This window comes from Ctenopharyngodon idella, chromosome 19 (genome assembly GCF_019924925.1).
Source record: "Ctenopharyngodon idella isolate HZGC_01 chromosome 19, HZGC01, whole genome shotgun sequence".
Taxonomy (NCBI): Eukaryota; Metazoa; Chordata; class Actinopteri; order Cypriniformes; family Xenocyprididae; genus Ctenopharyngodon; species Ctenopharyngodon idella.
In genome coordinates this window covers 13,538,641-13,555,138 of record NC_067238.1, presented here as the reverse complement: position 1 = coordinate 13,555,138, position 16,498 = coordinate 13,538,641, and the positions used below count along the sequence as shown (strand labels likewise).

Genomic DNA, 16,498 nt, shown 5'->3' with positions numbered 1-16,498 from the left:
TAAAATTGATAAAAATTTTGAACCAAAAATTATTCAGACACTTTGACCTGACCATGTTTTTCTTAAGTGTTATCTGACATAATTAAGAGTATTTTTTTGACACAGTTTAACTCTGAGATCTTGTCATATTTTATTACCATTTTTTTAAACAATAGTGAATAAACTGTATTAATGAATGAAATGTTCAAGGTGTCTGAATAAATGTTGGTTTGACTCTGTGTGTGTATATATACACACACACACACTCACATTTTTTATATATATTCAGTGTTTTATATATATATAATCTAGAATTTCAAACACTAAATGTTAATATCAAATTTCTGAAAGTACCCCATGTTTTGCTTTTGCAAGTCTTGTTATGATCAGTCGTTACTTTTTGTATATTTAGAATTGAATTTGAGAACTTTGCATTTTTGGAGCTTGAAAGGATCCATTCACCATCTACTTCTATTGTGAGCAAAAACAGCTCAAACATTCATGCATGCATCTCCTTTTGTGTTCCACTGGAGACAGAAAATCATAGGTTTAAAACGACATTATGGTGAGTAAATGATGACAATTTTCATTTCTGGATGAACGATCCCTTTAAGAGTTACATACTGACAAACAGGGGGCTATTATATCTTTGATGAGCTGCGATGAGCCAAATTTAGCATTGATTTCTGCATCCAAATTTACTTGAGCAACAGCAGAGAGGTTTAATTTAGTGTGAATGCCATCCAATACAACATTTAAAGAGTTCTTCAGCTGAAGTTTACTCTCTATATGCGTCACAGCAGTTCATTTTGTTTGAAATTACTCAAAGGACAGTTTTATTGCTTAGGGGTTGTTCTCTCAGAGCTCAGGAAAAAATCCCCAGGAGAAATACAAATAGACACAAATCACTCAATAGTTGACATACAGCTTGACATACAGCTCTGGCACAGCTAGAATATAGCTTTTTTGATAAATATTTGAGTTTATATCGAGATCTCTAGCTTCTGAATTTTTATGACATTGATCTCTTCTGGAACTCTGGAGGAGACACATGTGAAACTACTAAGGTGTTTTTCTTACACTCTTAAAAATAAAGATTCTTTATTGGTATTAATGGTTCAATTAAGAACCTTTGACATTCATGTAACCTTTTTCATTGCTCAAAAAGGTTCTTTAAAGTGGAAAAAGGTTCTTTGGATAATTTAAATGAAAAGTTCACTGAAAGGCTGAAATGGTTCTTCTATGTCATTGCTGTGAAAAATTACTTTTTGAACCTACATTTTTAAGAGTGCACATTTTCTTGAAACAATTTCTGATTTACTTACTGTATGCAACACGTTAATGTCAGAGGCATAAACTCAGATGTCTTGAAAAACACAAGTGTTTTATCACATATAGAGTGCAGCAGCCGGATTCCGGAAGTAAAAGCTTCATTCATTTTCTCCACAAGGAAACTGATTTTAAATGATAACTTATAAACCTTTAAAGACAGACCTACTGTGAGCTACAACGTTAATACATGGTATTTGCTTCTGCTGAAGCTGTCAGCCCGCATTATTTCAGCTTATTTTTAAAATAATTGAGTATAACAGTAGAATTCCTTTTGAAAAACTGAATTACCCAAGATTCTGTACAGAAAATCTTACCAATCAAAAAGCAACATGCTCCAAAATAGCTGTTAGCTCCGCCCACTTCCATAAAGCAATGACGTAATCTCAAAATCAACATTTGTAAGTAAGTAGTTTTAAATAGCCTAGAGTTGTGGAACTATGACGCATTTATGTAGGCCAAAACCCGGAAGCATGTTAGCATTTTAGCACTTCCGGTTCCATTGTCCCAAAGCCAATGGTTCTTTTTTTTTTAATGGGTTTTTGGTTAAATGGCTGAAATAAGGTCAGTGGTTACCAACAGCTCAAGACACTTTCACGTTTTACTCTACGACATAAAATACATCAGTATTAACCTACCTGTGATTTTTTAAAGCTGTTGAAAATGACAAATTCTAACAAGTGGCTAAATGGGACTACAGAGGCTGTTGGCGACATTAAACATCATCACACCGAACAGGTAAACTCGGTCTGCTTTTACAGCCTAGTTATGCTTATAGCTGCACTCTTACAAACTATTCTAATCAAAACTTTCAGGGAAAATGTTTTTAAATAAAGACTGAAAGAGGTTTGGAAGCTTGAAACGTTGAAATCGTGCGACCGTGGTGTAGTTCGCTTAGCCTATCTTTAGCTTTTTACTTCTGGCGATTGCATTTAGGCTTCAGAATTCATAAAAGTTGTGTTCATCTGTGAAAATTATCTTGATGGACAAAATGTGTAAGTGTCATAAACTTTTGTGGATCACAGAACTTATTTTTTGCAATATTTCAAAAGCCTATGGGAAAATCCTATTGGTTTTTGTTGAGGGAAGCAGCGTGATGCTAACTGGCCTACAAAGTGACGTCATAGTTCCATCTCTCTATTTCTCCATCATTTTTAATTCGATTATGCTGTTCGCAATGCTTCATGGGACTGTAGTTCTTTTTTCCTCACTAAAACAGTCTTGTACCTTTGTCTTTTTGTCTGATTTTCAGAAACTTTTTTGCTTCAAATCAAAATTTGTAGTGTTGTGATTCACCTTGTTGCTGATTGATTTGGTTTATGCCTTATAACTCTTTAACAAAGACTATTTTAAAATCCCTATGGGATTTTCCAGAACCAGTGCCACTGAAAAAGGGTGCGGGCACTAATGTCCTCTATTAGTCATGACAGAAAATGAGCTATATTAAAATACATTCACACTCACTTTAATATGTTCAGCTCTTTAATATTTTAATACTTCCATAGGCTACTACATACACTTAATGGGCAATAATGGGCAATAAAAAGGGATATTTACCTTGAATTTTCTTTGTGTTCCAGATTATTTCATCTGAAGCATGCTCTTCATGAATGTAATGAATGTAGATTCACCAACTTCTGAAAAACTAAGTCACTTTATTAGGGTGAAATGGATAAAAGTAAAACAATGAATTCCACACATAAAAGGCATTAGAAAATTAGCAATAATATATATAAAGGTATGAAAGTGTAAGAAACGTCAGAAAAAGATTGTTATTTGAATAAAAAATGAACTCCCATGCAGTTATTATGCATTGCGAGAACTGAGTGGGCACTCATTGTGAATTCTCCACAGAGTTTGGTCTGTCTAAGAGAGTGCAATGGACATAAAACCTTTAGATTCCCCCCTGTACTTTCTGCTCACTGATCTGAAATTTAGGCATGAGTAAGACTAATGTGGCAGATATCGAAGCCATTCATCCGGATCCACAGTGGTGCTATCATCCATCCGTCTGCTCACATCAGCCCAGCGATGACTGGAGGAGAAGAGATATTTGCAGAGGCACGAGACGAGGACACCTGTGTCCTGTTCCCACCAACACACACACACACACACACTTCAAATCACCACTCAATGCATCGTATAAGGCCAGCAGAACCATATCAATAACAAAATCAATAACGTAAAATGTATTCCATCAGTTTCCCTGAATTTATTGATCTGTTTTCCCAAATATATGCACTGTGCAAAAAGTCTAATTGATGAATTAGTTCAATTGTTTTCCCTTGTTGTTTTCATAAGCAAATCTGAGTGGCGCTTCCAATGCAAAACTCACCACGGTGGTTGCCAGGGCACTGCAATGCAGTTGCTAAGGTACGGTATTCAGAGTGTTTTTAGCATGGTGATATGTGGTGGCTAGGGTGTTCTGAGTGGCTGCTTACTGCTGACGTCAAACATATGGTCCCTCTCTACATAGAGTTAAAATAACACTGAAGCAGAGTTAAAGTTAATGAGATAATATGCTGTTTGTGGAGTTGTTTAATCAGATTTCATTTCTTTTATCTTCAGTTGAGTTCATCTTAGGCTGTGGCTGGAAGTCAGTTGTAGTTCTTGTGTTTCTCTTCAGTGATTCTGTTACTGACTTGTTAACAGTAGGTGTTCATCAATAATGCTCAATCATCACTTAATTATCTCATTAACTTTAACTCTGCTTCAGTGTTACTTTAACACTATATAGAGAGGGACCATATGCACTCTGAGCAGAGTTGATTTAACTCTGGGGATTTTGCTGTGTATGATTTCACAAACATTTTGTGGTCCTGTGGAAGGCGTTTAATGAAACAGCTTCTCAAACTGTGAAACAGCTTCTTGAACAAGAAAAAATGTAAGGCAGGGCTTGATTTTGCCCAACGGGAATTGATTGGATGGTTGTGGTTTGCTATTGGGTGATCTCATGTGCGTTACAGGATGTCCCACCTGCCCCTCGAGCCAGTAAACATGCTATCAGAGAAGATAAGAGATGTCAGTGCAAGAGAGAGGGGAAGCATTTTGATTAAAGATAATGAGTGCACAAGAATTAAAAAAAATAAATAAATAATGATGTGCACAGATAAATAATTTTATTTTAAGCACTGCAATATTCCATAAAAAATAAGAATTGTCCATTTTGAGTTCATGGAGACTTTTTTTTTCTCACAGGAATGCATTTTACAAAATACTTTTTTAGGCCTATGGGAAATGCAGGTGGTGTAGAAAATCATTTGTTCCCCTGCATCATTTATAAAACAAACTACTAGCCAAACTAATGTTTGATTCAGGGCCTGACTGGTGCAGATAGGCTGTGCCCCATAAAGTTGCCCTGAGCGCTTTCGCCCTGAGGTTGCTGAGCGAAGTTGTTTTCTAGAGAGTTCTCCGCTGGCAGCCCACCCTCTCAGGGTTGAATCCCGGTCAGCAGAAAATGGATGAATTTTCAAGTGTCTCCACGCACTGCGATCCCATTAGATCCCTGTCAGTCACCCAGATGATCTGAAGCAGAGCCATGTTCAGATAACCCAACCATCTGGCTGCAGTCCATCACTGTTTAAACTGTCAGGTGGTTTATGCCTGCTTTCCAGTCTACATTATATTGCATGTTTATGCTGCACGCTATAGGCTAGATCTTCTATCATCCATACTATTTAATAATTAATATTTCTGAATGAATTATAATCTGCAAAATAGCATTGAGGCTACTTAGATAATAAAGTACTGAGAAGTGAGTTTTCAAAAGCTTTTAGCATTATACATTTTTCAAATGTATATTCATAACAAGGTTAACAAGTGACCAAAAGTCGATTTTTGTAAAAATTAAAAGATTAAAAAAGATTTGAAAAAAAAAAAAATTATATGTAGTGGTTTCTATAGTGGTCGCCAAGGCATTGTAGTTGCAAAGATATTCAGAGTGTTTTTAGCACATTCTATATATATAAATAAAATGGTTAGTTCTTGTCCTTGATTCTTTTTATTCACGATAAAACACAGCTATGACTGCTTCACCCAACGGTTCTGTGTATCACTACACAACACCCTTAGCAACCACTTTTAGCAACGTAAAATATTTGTACTCAACTGATATTGTTCATACTTTATTATGTAGAAGAGTATTACGAGAAAGAGATCGAGTGAGCAAGTTTAGTACCTGCATTCAGATTTAGCATTTTCCTTCAGGTCAGTCCTATGTTCGTAATAAAAAATCTGTTTAAATATCCGATGTATTATCTTGTCCTTTTAACAGTTAAGGGGATTTCCCCTGACTGACAGCGCTAGTCAAAGCATTTGTCAGTTGCGTCTTTTTCTGTGTTCACAACAATTCAGTCTTTTCAATGTAAAAGTCTTCACTACTGACTGACACACTTATAAAGACAGTCTTTGCCGCCATCTAATGGCGTAATAATGTAACTTCTGTTGCTGTTCACGGTCAGGGACTATTTTTTCCGGCGGAAGGAAGGCTTTTAGTGAAAGTTTACTTATGAAAGTTGCATTGATACATATTTTTGGCTTTAATATTTGTATTGTGTGGTAACCGTTTTATAAAAGCAATAAGGTACTTGAGGCTGGTGCTGCATCGTGAATAAGTCACGGCTGAAAGGGTTGCAGGCACTCCGCTTCACGTCATGCCCAATGCCCTTCGGCCATGACTTATTCACGATACAGCACAGCCTCTCATACCTTATATATATATATATTTATTTATTTTTTACTATCATATACATAGGCCTAAATACACATATCTCTGTCGGGCGGAAAACTTGTACCTCCATATTTCTTTTTTTTTTTTTTCATGAATCATTACTATTGTTTACCCTTTACATCTGTCTGTGGGTTTTGAAAATATCTAACCAATGAAAAGTGTTAAAAAGAGCTTGTGACTAAACCTGTAACTCCACTGGATCCTCAAACTGTCAGTCAAACCTCATAACTCCACCCCGCCTCTGTCGTGAATGGAGCGCTACACCCAGTTTCGACAGTCTCTGCTTGTTTGCAATGCAAGGGTAAATAAAGAACTGGTTGTTTGAATAAGTAGGCTACAGAGTTTTCTTTACTCTAGAAACACTATATAAATGCGAACAGAGAAGACTTTGCAGTCATAGCCAATAGTATTTTAACCTGTGCATAGTGCTTCCTCTTTAATAAAATGAGATTTTGGCCAAACTCAGCGACATATATTCGAGTGAAACGGCTTCGCGAACAAAAAAAAAATGAAGGGCAGCACTTGATTTTGTCGATGGGGAATTGATTGGCTGGTACATCATCCGAGAAGAGGCGAAGTTAAGGGAAGATGTGAGGGGAAGTTATTTTGATTAAAGATTTTGAGGGCACATGAGATTTAAAACAATAAATTCTTTATAATACATACTGCAATAGTCCATAAAAAATAATTGTCAATTTTGATTTCATGGTGACTAAATGCAAGTCTGAGGTAATGTTTCACCTGTTTTGGTTTGTTAGATTGATTAGAACAGTAGTAGCATAGCTCTATAATTAGAGGTCTCAGTGTGGGACGAGGAACATGCCAAATTTTAACACATCGGGGATAGAAATTATGCAAAAGTACTGAGCAATAGTATTGAGGCTCAGGCTAATGGGACAAGTTTGCCCTCTAGTGGCCAAAGAAAACTACTCACACTTACACGGATTGGCATGTGTATTAATCATCCTCTTTAAGCCATTATATTTCGCTTCATCCCTACTAGCTTAATCAGACTCTTAACTAGCACAGCAGTATTCAGCTTTGTCCTTGCATCAGTTTGTTTTCTCTTTCAGCATTTGTCTCTGTCTCACAGGTCCTGCTGCAGCCTGCCTGCCACATACTTCCATTGACTGCAAAAGGCATCGCCATGGCAACACGGACAGACTGCAATCCATTGCCCTCATTAGGAAGAACCTGAAAAGATTTCACACCTCTGTTTTATCTCTCCTTGATAACGTACACAGATGTCAGGTTGACATGGCAACCCCAACTACCCTGTACATATAGGTGCACTGGACAGACAGGTGAATTTATATGTTCAGGAATATAGTATGTACTTATAAAAAATATATATTTTTCCCTATGCTCAATGCTGGACACATAAATAACATAAATAATAGATTGTTCTGTCCTTAATTCTGCAGTGCAAATGTACTATGCAGGTTATTTTTAAATTAGTTCATTATTAATTGATAAATATCATTTCCATTGACATTATTAATTATCATTAAATATTAAATGTTAAAAATGATTATTTCCCTCCAAGAAATTTTTTTTAAATTATGCTCAGATTAAGAAGTTTCAAAAAAAGGCAACACATAAATAATTCATTATTTCTTAATGTAGAATGAAACGGAAATATATAGTTATATTAAATACTTTGAATATTAAATACATCTATTTAATTATTCTACACTATATATTAATTGTGTGTGTGTGTGTGTGTGTGTATATATATATATATATATATACATACATAAACACTATATGTGTATAAAATATATATTAATCTCATAAAATATATTGTAAAAAAAAACTATATATAAACACATATATACCTTGTATGATATAATATAGAGTTTAATATAATAATGATACAGAATCACCTATAAAATATATATTAAACTCATAAAATATATTATAAAAAACTATATATATACACACACACATACATTGTATGATATGATATAGAGTTTAATATAATGATGATACCGAATCAAACGCCCTCAGTCCTCCAGATGCACACCTACAGATGTAAAGAATAGCCAGCGTGTTTGAAATTTCACAAGACTAGATGCGCTTCACTTTATCTGAGCGGAGAACGGTTAATACAAGCCATCTATCAGAGAGACAGGATCTGTAATGCACAGGTATGAGTCTCCGCTGACCTGAAACCCACAAGGTGTTATAAATGCCTCCCAGACCAACAAGGATGTTCAAAGAATGGACAAATGTGACGGGATGTGATGTGACAATAGGTGATTCAGACATTTAGGTCACAGACTTCATAAAGGTCAGAGGAATTGTACTGGATTCCACCTGACAAACAGTCCAGCTATACGGCAGCATTGTGCAGTTGGATTTATAACAGCAGAACAACAGCAATAATGCGCTCCTGTTCAGCTGTGCTGCGAGAACGTGTTTATTGAAAATGTCAAAAATCTAACTAGGTTAGGGTAGTGGAGAAATAACATGGATCTTAAATTTTTTCAATACTGTTTGAACTTTCCACCAATGTGGGAATTTTCCTTTAGTTTCTCATAAAACACAAACATTACACAAAATACACAATTAAAGGGATAGTTCACCCAAAAGTGAAAATTCTGTCATCATTTACTCACCCTCAAGTTGTTCCCAATCTGTATAAATTTCTTTGTTCTGCTATACACAAAGAAAGATGTTTTGAAGAAAGTTTGGTTACACTATTTTAAGGTAAAGTAGTTACATTGTACTTACTCCAGTGAGTACTAAGTAATATTAATTAACTATATGTACTTACTATAGAGTTACAGTTAGGGTTAGGGTTTGGTTTAGGGTTAATTACTTGTAATTATGCAGAATTTACTGTTATTACTATAGTAAGTACATGTAGTAACATGCAACTACGTCACCTTAAAATAAAGTGTTACCGAAAGTTTGTAACCAGGCCGCTTTGGGGCACCATTAACTTCCATAGTAGGGGAAAAAAATATTATATAAGTCAATGGTGCCCCAGAACTGTTCAGTTTCCCACATTCTTCAAAATATCTTCCTTTGTGTTCAACAGAACAAAGAAATTTATACAGGTTTGGAACAATCTGAGGGTGAGTAAATGATAACATGATTTTCATTTTTGGGTGAACTATCCCTTTAAGACTCAAACAATTATCACAATCTTACAACAACTAAAAAAAACCCTACCCAATAAAAGTAATCATTCTCACAAAGATGTTTACATTTACTTCATTCTATTCAATATTCTACCTGCCACATACTTTCAAAATTATGAATTATTGTATGATTAGATAAGAGTTAATTTTAAGGGAGTGATTAGTTTTCTTTTAAACTAGCTACTTCTCATATGCTACTTAATTGTATATTAGATTATAGTTTATGTAACAAAAAATACTTATAGGCCTTTTACCTGTTCATGCATTAAAACAGGGTTCTTCCTTCAGGTCCAGAAGAACAAATTTCCTGAACAATTTAGGGTACGTTTACACGACAACGATATGGTTAAAACGGAGAAGTTTTGCCTTTGAGTTTTCCGCGTACAGACGAAACCATTGTCAAAACGATCCGTGAAAATGACTAAAAACGCTGTATTCTGCTGGCAGGCCATTAGATGGCGATGAAACGCTGTAGACTGAACGTGTAATGCGCAGGTACATGATGTAATCGTTTTCACAGATTCGCGTTTTTGTTGTTTACACAGAGACCGTTTTCAAAAACTTACAATTTGAAACCCGTTTTTAAAAGTTTGCATTTTCAGGCCACCAAAACCCCGTTGTTGTGTAAATGAACGGCCAAAACGCCTAAAAAGTTTTCCGTTTTTTAGTCGAAAACCGTGTCGTGTAAACAGCCCCTAAATTTCAGCTCTAATGAAATGCACCTGAATCAACTAATCAAGATTTTTCAGTTTACCTGAAAATTATAACCAGGTGTGTTGGACGGGTTTATACGACACAGTTTTCAACTAAAAAACTGAAAACTTTTGTATGTTCTGACAGTCATTTACACGACAAAGGCGTTTTGGGGAGCTGAAAACACAAACGTTTGAAAACAGAATTTAAAGTGCAAGTTTTTGAAAACGATACCGTTGTCTCGGTGTAAACTACTAAAACGCAAATTTGTAAAAACAATGAAGACAGTAAAGTATCTTTAAACATTCATACCACAGAAATTCTATTCTTATAGACAGATATACATCTACACAGGGTTAGTCGAGATCAGAATTAAAACTTATGTTAATAACAGGCCACATTACAATAAACAACTGACAATCGTGTGTGCGTACATAGAAATGTTTGCACTTCAAACGCAAACGTTTGAAAACAGGATTTAAAGTGCAAGTTTTTGAAAACGATACCGTTATTGTTTCGGTGTAAACTACAAAAACACAAATTTGTAAAAACAATGACATAATGCACATTACGTGTTTAGTCTATAGGCACGTAGTGTTTCTTTACAAAGTAACATCGCCAACTACTGGCCTGGCAGCAGAATGCATTAGTTTTTTTCGCGGATCCTTGTGAACGGGGATCGTATTGATAACATTGTCTTATATACGCGAAAAACGCAAAGGAAAAAAGTTTCCGTTTTTAGTACGTCGTTGTGTAAACGTACCCTGAAACGGATATAAAACAAAGATAAAAAAAAAAAAAGTGTACTGTATTCATGACATTTTTAAGTGAATAATAAATATTATATATATATATTATTCATTTAAAAAGGTTATATATATATATATATATATATATATATATATGTGTGTGTGTGTGTGTGTGTGTGTGTAGCCTATACCTACTAAATACAGCTTTAAAGTTAATATATCTCTATTTGTTCAAATCTTAGACAGGCACGACTGTGAAAGTGAGAAATGCATGTCATATTACCTTATTGCTATAATAGTATATTTATATTTATACTGACAGCTAAGATTTATTACATAAAACCTGCACTACATGTCAAATGTGTCCTGTAGTTACTAACAGCTCCTCGCTGCACCCTATACATACAACTGAGATCATATTTTAAATATAGAATTCTTTATTCAGCCCTTGATTCCCAACAAGACAAACATGGTGACAGAAGTCATTTGTCATTTTTAGAATGTTGAGTTAAAGTGAAGACAGTGAAAGTATCTTTAAACATTCATACCACAGAAATTCTATTCTTATAGACAGATATACATCTACACAGGGTTAGTCGAGATCAGAATCAAAACTTATGTTATTAACAGGCCACATTACAATAAACAACTGACAATCGTGTGTGCACACATAGAAATGTTTGCACTTCACTTCGCTTCTGGAGTGATTTCAGATTTAGCTGTTATTAAATGTTCTGAAATTAATGCTTATGAAACTCTTGAATAAGACAGCACATCTTCATAACTGCATGTGTATATTCTCATCACCCATTTAAAACCTCCCATACAGTATTTAATGATAACATATTATATACCAGCCATTATGTTGGTAACAACTTGTATCTAGTTAACAAAGCCTATCCAAGTCTAATTCAGTATTTGAATCCAAAGACTCAGTCTCTTAAATTCATAAACCCATACTTCTGAAAATATAAAATCCCACAAAAAAACATTTATATTCATACATATTTGATTTTTAGCTTTTAGAAGATTACATCCTTGTGTATACTGAATACATATATCATAAACTGTTAGAAGGCATCCAGTGTTGAGTTCTAATGGGATGCAGTGCGTACTGAAGCTGGTGTGCAAATCCAACACCCTCATATGATCCAAATCAGTTTAAATCACCATTCAAAGCAATTAGCACCACGGCAGAAAACATTAACTCGCCATCATTTGCATGGTGAATGCCAAGAAGCAACATATCTGCCAGTCCCAATGAATTTGATTGTAATAACAACATGTCTGAAAGCATTTGGTTTATTACAGAGGCTTAAATGAGAGGAAGCATTGATGATTCCTGGACTCAGCGGTTTCTGGCTCGGTGGCAGCCGCAGTGGAAGTCTGCATTGGGGTCGAACAGCAGCGAGTCTCGGTTGTGGTTGTGCGGCAGGCAGTCGAGGTGATACCAGGCGTCGCAGTCGTCACACTGGATCCACTGCACGGTGTCCTGCTGCGGGAGACGACAGTGTGCCGCTGCGCAAGGTTCCACGCCCTGCGCGACCCCCACGTCAACATCGTCATCGTCATCAGAGGATGAAGAAGAAGATGATGAGGAAGAGGAGGAGCTGGAGGAAGATGATGATGAGGGAGAAGGCAGAGAAGGCCGTGGCAGCGGGTGTTTTCTAGGCCTTCCACGTCGTCGCCTGCAGAAAAATTGTACATTAATTAATGCAATCAATTCATATCATATACTATTGATTAGAAATTGAAATCACTTTAAAAAAAATACTAAAATAATTTATGAGAGGTAATATACTTGTTTTTATATATTTTTATATTTATTTTAAAATAAAGATTGTATTAATTTCCATAAATTTTCCAGGCTTGGAAATTACAAATTTCCTGATATTTTACATTAATAAATGCAATTCTAAGAAAAATATACTGACTATTAGAAATATTGACTTTAATTTTTTTTTAAAAAGTTCCAAAAAGGCAACACATAAAGAAATTAACATACATATATATATATATATAATTAATATATAATGTAAATAACTTTATTTTCATAAAATATCTTTGTATTTAAAAAAAATTATATATTTATTTTAGAATAAAGATTTTATTAAATTTCATACATTTTCCAGGCTCGGAAATTACAAATTCCCTGATGTTTTACATTAATATATGCAATTATTAGAAAAATATGCTATTTGAAATATTATTGAATTTAATTTTATTATTTTTAAAAATTATGCTATATATATATATATATATATATATATATATATATATATATATATATATATATATATATATATATATATATGAATAAAATATATTTTATTCATTTCTATATATTTTTCAGGCCTTGAATACTTAATTGATTAGAAAAATATTCTCACTTAGAAATATTAATTTTATAAAAGACAGACAGATAAAAAGTTGAATAATTTCCATAAATTTTCTAGTCTTGGAAATCGCAAATTGATTCCTGATATTTGATACATTTTAAATATATATATATATAATTTTTTTTTTTTGGATCGTGAGACCTGTGCGACGATCCAGTATTACTCACCCAGTTGAGGCCTGAAAGCGAGAAATCACCCCCCTCGCCTTCTCTGTCTTGGTCATCCTCGCTGACGGGGAGGTCAGATTGTAATTCTCACTTCCCATCCCCAGGGAAGAGTATATTGGAGAGCTGTTTGCTCTTGGTCTCCTTCCAGGACCAGACAAGCAGGGCTTCTGCTGGCGGAGGGGAGTCAAACTGATGCCGTTTCCTGTGGTGTGACTCATGTTCACAACATGATTGAACTGCCTGTTCGGTGTCACATTGAAAACGCTGCCGGTGTGTCTCGACACATCAAACTGTGACCGGCAATTCTGCTCCAGTTTGGGTAGAGGGGGTTGAAACACCTCTGACTCTGATTTGTAAAGCCGCCGTCTTTTCTTTGCTTGTACTCTCCTCCCGTCCTCCATGTCTCTGCGGCCCGCAGGATCATCTGAACTGTCGTCCTCCAGCAGAACCGTGTGGGCTGACTTGCGTCGGCTCTTTGAGGACGGCGGGACAGACTTAGATGAAATCTCGCCAACAGCCTGGAAAGGAGGCGGGGTGGTGGGCGGGGCCAAAGCGTTGAATACTGGAGTATTCAAGGTGGTTGTTTTTTCACTTTTCTTAAAAGTCCAGCAGCTGCCGTTCATCTTGCTCAGGCTGCCGATGGAGTTGAGGATGACCGTGGCTCTGTTGATGGACAGCTTTGAAATGTCCACGGCGGGGTCTGTTTTACGGTCTGAGCACGTTCTGATTCGGTTCTTAATGTCAGAGGAGAAGGAACCCGCTTTGGGCACAGTAATGGCATCAAAGTCCAGTGGGCGAACCCGTACTTTCTGGAAGAGGAAGTAGAATTCTGGGCTAGCTCGTCCTGATTGGCCACCGATGGTCAGTGTGTCGCCATCAAAGATTTCCTTTAACACCCCTTGTTGGAGGCGCATGTCATTTACCCATGTTCCTGTGGAACAGAGAGAAACTTTTAGAAGACACTTCATATTTTACATCAGAGTTTGTAATAAAATGATCTACACTTGTCCCAGAATGCAACTGTGTAGGTCATGTTCACATAAAAATACCATTAGGTTATACAATTAAAGCAGAATATTTTGAAACAAACAAAACATTTCAGCAAGTTTACATAAAATAGTGCATTTGTAATATTTTATGTTGAAATCATCATTAAAATGGTTGTATATTGCATTACATAAATATACAGATATAAATGGATATATAGATACAACTACTTGTACTGATTTTATATATATATATATATATATATATATATTGAATTAGTATAAATGGTTTTATATATCTAAATATCCATTTGTATCTTTAGCACACATAAATGGATATATAGACAACCATTATAATGATTTCAATATAAATAAACATACATTTACTTAAATGGTCTAGCCCATATATATATATATATATATATATATATATATATATATATATATATATATATATATATATATATATATATATATATATATATATGTGTGTGTGTGTGTGTGTGTGTGTTTATATAAATATGTTTATATGGTTTATATGTTTAAATAATAAGAGTAACACCCACCATAGCTACTGCGGTCTTTCACTTGAACTTTCCAGCCCTCTTCTCCAGACACGTCAGTTTCTCTTTCCACATGGAGCTCGGCATGGATACGGGACACGATCATTGACTCCAGAGTGACATCACAGAGCTCTGTGGCCCGTCCCAACCGGAACACACACTGGGTCAGCGCGGGGCGGAAAGTGTACAGGTCACGCGCAGAGTCTGAGGACTCATTTCCATGGGCATTACTATTGTTTGTATTAGACAATCCAATCCTCAACAGCTGGAAACACGGCTGGACTCCTGACGACATTTTGACATCCCACAAATAAATGTGGCAAAAATCTGCAACACCACCGGCAACAGCTGGGCCTCTCACATAACACTGGGCTAAACGTCCTCCATCGAAGACTCTCCACTCAGAAAGACTCTTTTGAGTAGGACCCTTATAAATAAATTATTACACACAGGAAATAACATCTGACACACTAGACATTATTAAAATATCTGGAGGACACACTAAAAAGTCGCAGCACAGATATTTCTGTGCTAAATTTCTAGGTAGGGGAAGTATTAAAAGTGGATGTGCAGCGCCGGGCCAGATGCCGTCATTTGCTGGTCTTCATTCTGGAAAACAGAACAGTACAGCGCTTTAGTGATATTACTAATATTAAATTCTTTATTGCATGTCATTTTATTTATTGCAGATACTTTTTAGCATAGTGAACATTTGTCATTTAAATTAAAGTTGTGATAAAAATTAACATGCTTTAGTAGTCCTAACCACACACACACACACACACATATACATATATACATAGCATGAATAGTAGTATATTTACATATATTCTGATATATAGTATGTCTAATTATATTATACATCACAATATTTAAAGATGATGTATTGCTCTTTATACAGAGTAATAAAGAATGTAAGAAATACTATTTTCATTATAATACATTTAAAGAAATATACAAAAAGTTTCTAGGCGACGTGGACCATGGTATTGCTCCAACAATACACACATTTCTATAAAATGACAATTTATATCATGACCAAATGTCAAAGTTAGTTGCACTATCACCGTCTGATTTCCTATGATTTACACCATGCGTTGTAGCCTATAGGTTTCCTTACGAAACTATAAATCACACACAAAAAGTTGTTCAAAAACGTGGCAAAGCAGTAGTTTAAAACGTGCAACGTATTTAAAAAGAGCAGACATTTGTTTGTTAAACATATTTCGCTAAAGCACCGTGGCAAAACGAAATGTTAGTGGTCGTGAAGGCAGAGCAGTGGATGTCTCGCGCATAAAACACATTCACACAAAGCGAGTAGAAAACAGCGGTTTTATAAATACAACCATCCAATTTCGTCGAACATTACGATAATAAAACACTTACAAAAGCATGACATACCCAAATTATGAAGGTATATAATTTGTAAAACGCTACATATGTCTTTTATTTGTGCTCCGTAGTAAATCTTATCGCCTCCTCTCCCCAGGAAGTGCTTTGAAATTTGGCGCGCCAGGACCAGGACGCGTTTCCTTGCGCGAAAATCAACGCCACTTCCGTCGGTGTTGTTAAGGAGACCGTCAATGGAAAATAACAGTGCAGACATATTTTTACATGAGATTTGTTGTCGTTGTTAACATAATCATTGCGATTATTTTATGTTATAACCGAAACACTAAACATTAAATTATAAAAAATGTTTTTTATAATTATAAAAATTATATTTGTATTTAAATATATGAATGATATTAATAG

At 35.3% G+C, this 16,498-nt stretch overlaps 1 protein-coding gene across 2 annotated transcripts; it reads right to left on the bottom strand.

Annotated features, from left to right (window-relative positions):
- Window positions 1–11,047: 11,047 nt before the first annotated feature.
- On the bottom strand, window positions 11,048–16,287 carry tcf19l (transcription factor 19 (SC1), like). 2 transcript variants are annotated; one of them, XM_051873016.1, is made up of 4 exons: window positions 16,145–16,287; window positions 14,747–15,352; window positions 13,195–14,125; window positions 11,048–12,316 (listed from the first exon to the last, which is right to left on the bottom strand). In XM_051873016.1, the coding sequence occupies exons 2-4, from the start codon at window positions 15,036–15,038 to the stop codon at window positions 11,977–11,979; spliced, it is 1,563 nt and encodes a 520-aa protein (XP_051728976.1). In that variant the 5' UTR covers window positions 15,039–15,352; window positions 16,145–16,287; the 3' UTR covers window positions 11,048–11,976. The 2 variants fall into 2 exon arrangements, with proteins under 2 accessions (XP_051728976.1, XP_051728977.1); XM_051873017.1 differs by having other exon boundaries at window positions 16,130–16,271.
- Between the last annotated feature and the right edge of the window lie 211 nt (window positions 16,288–16,498).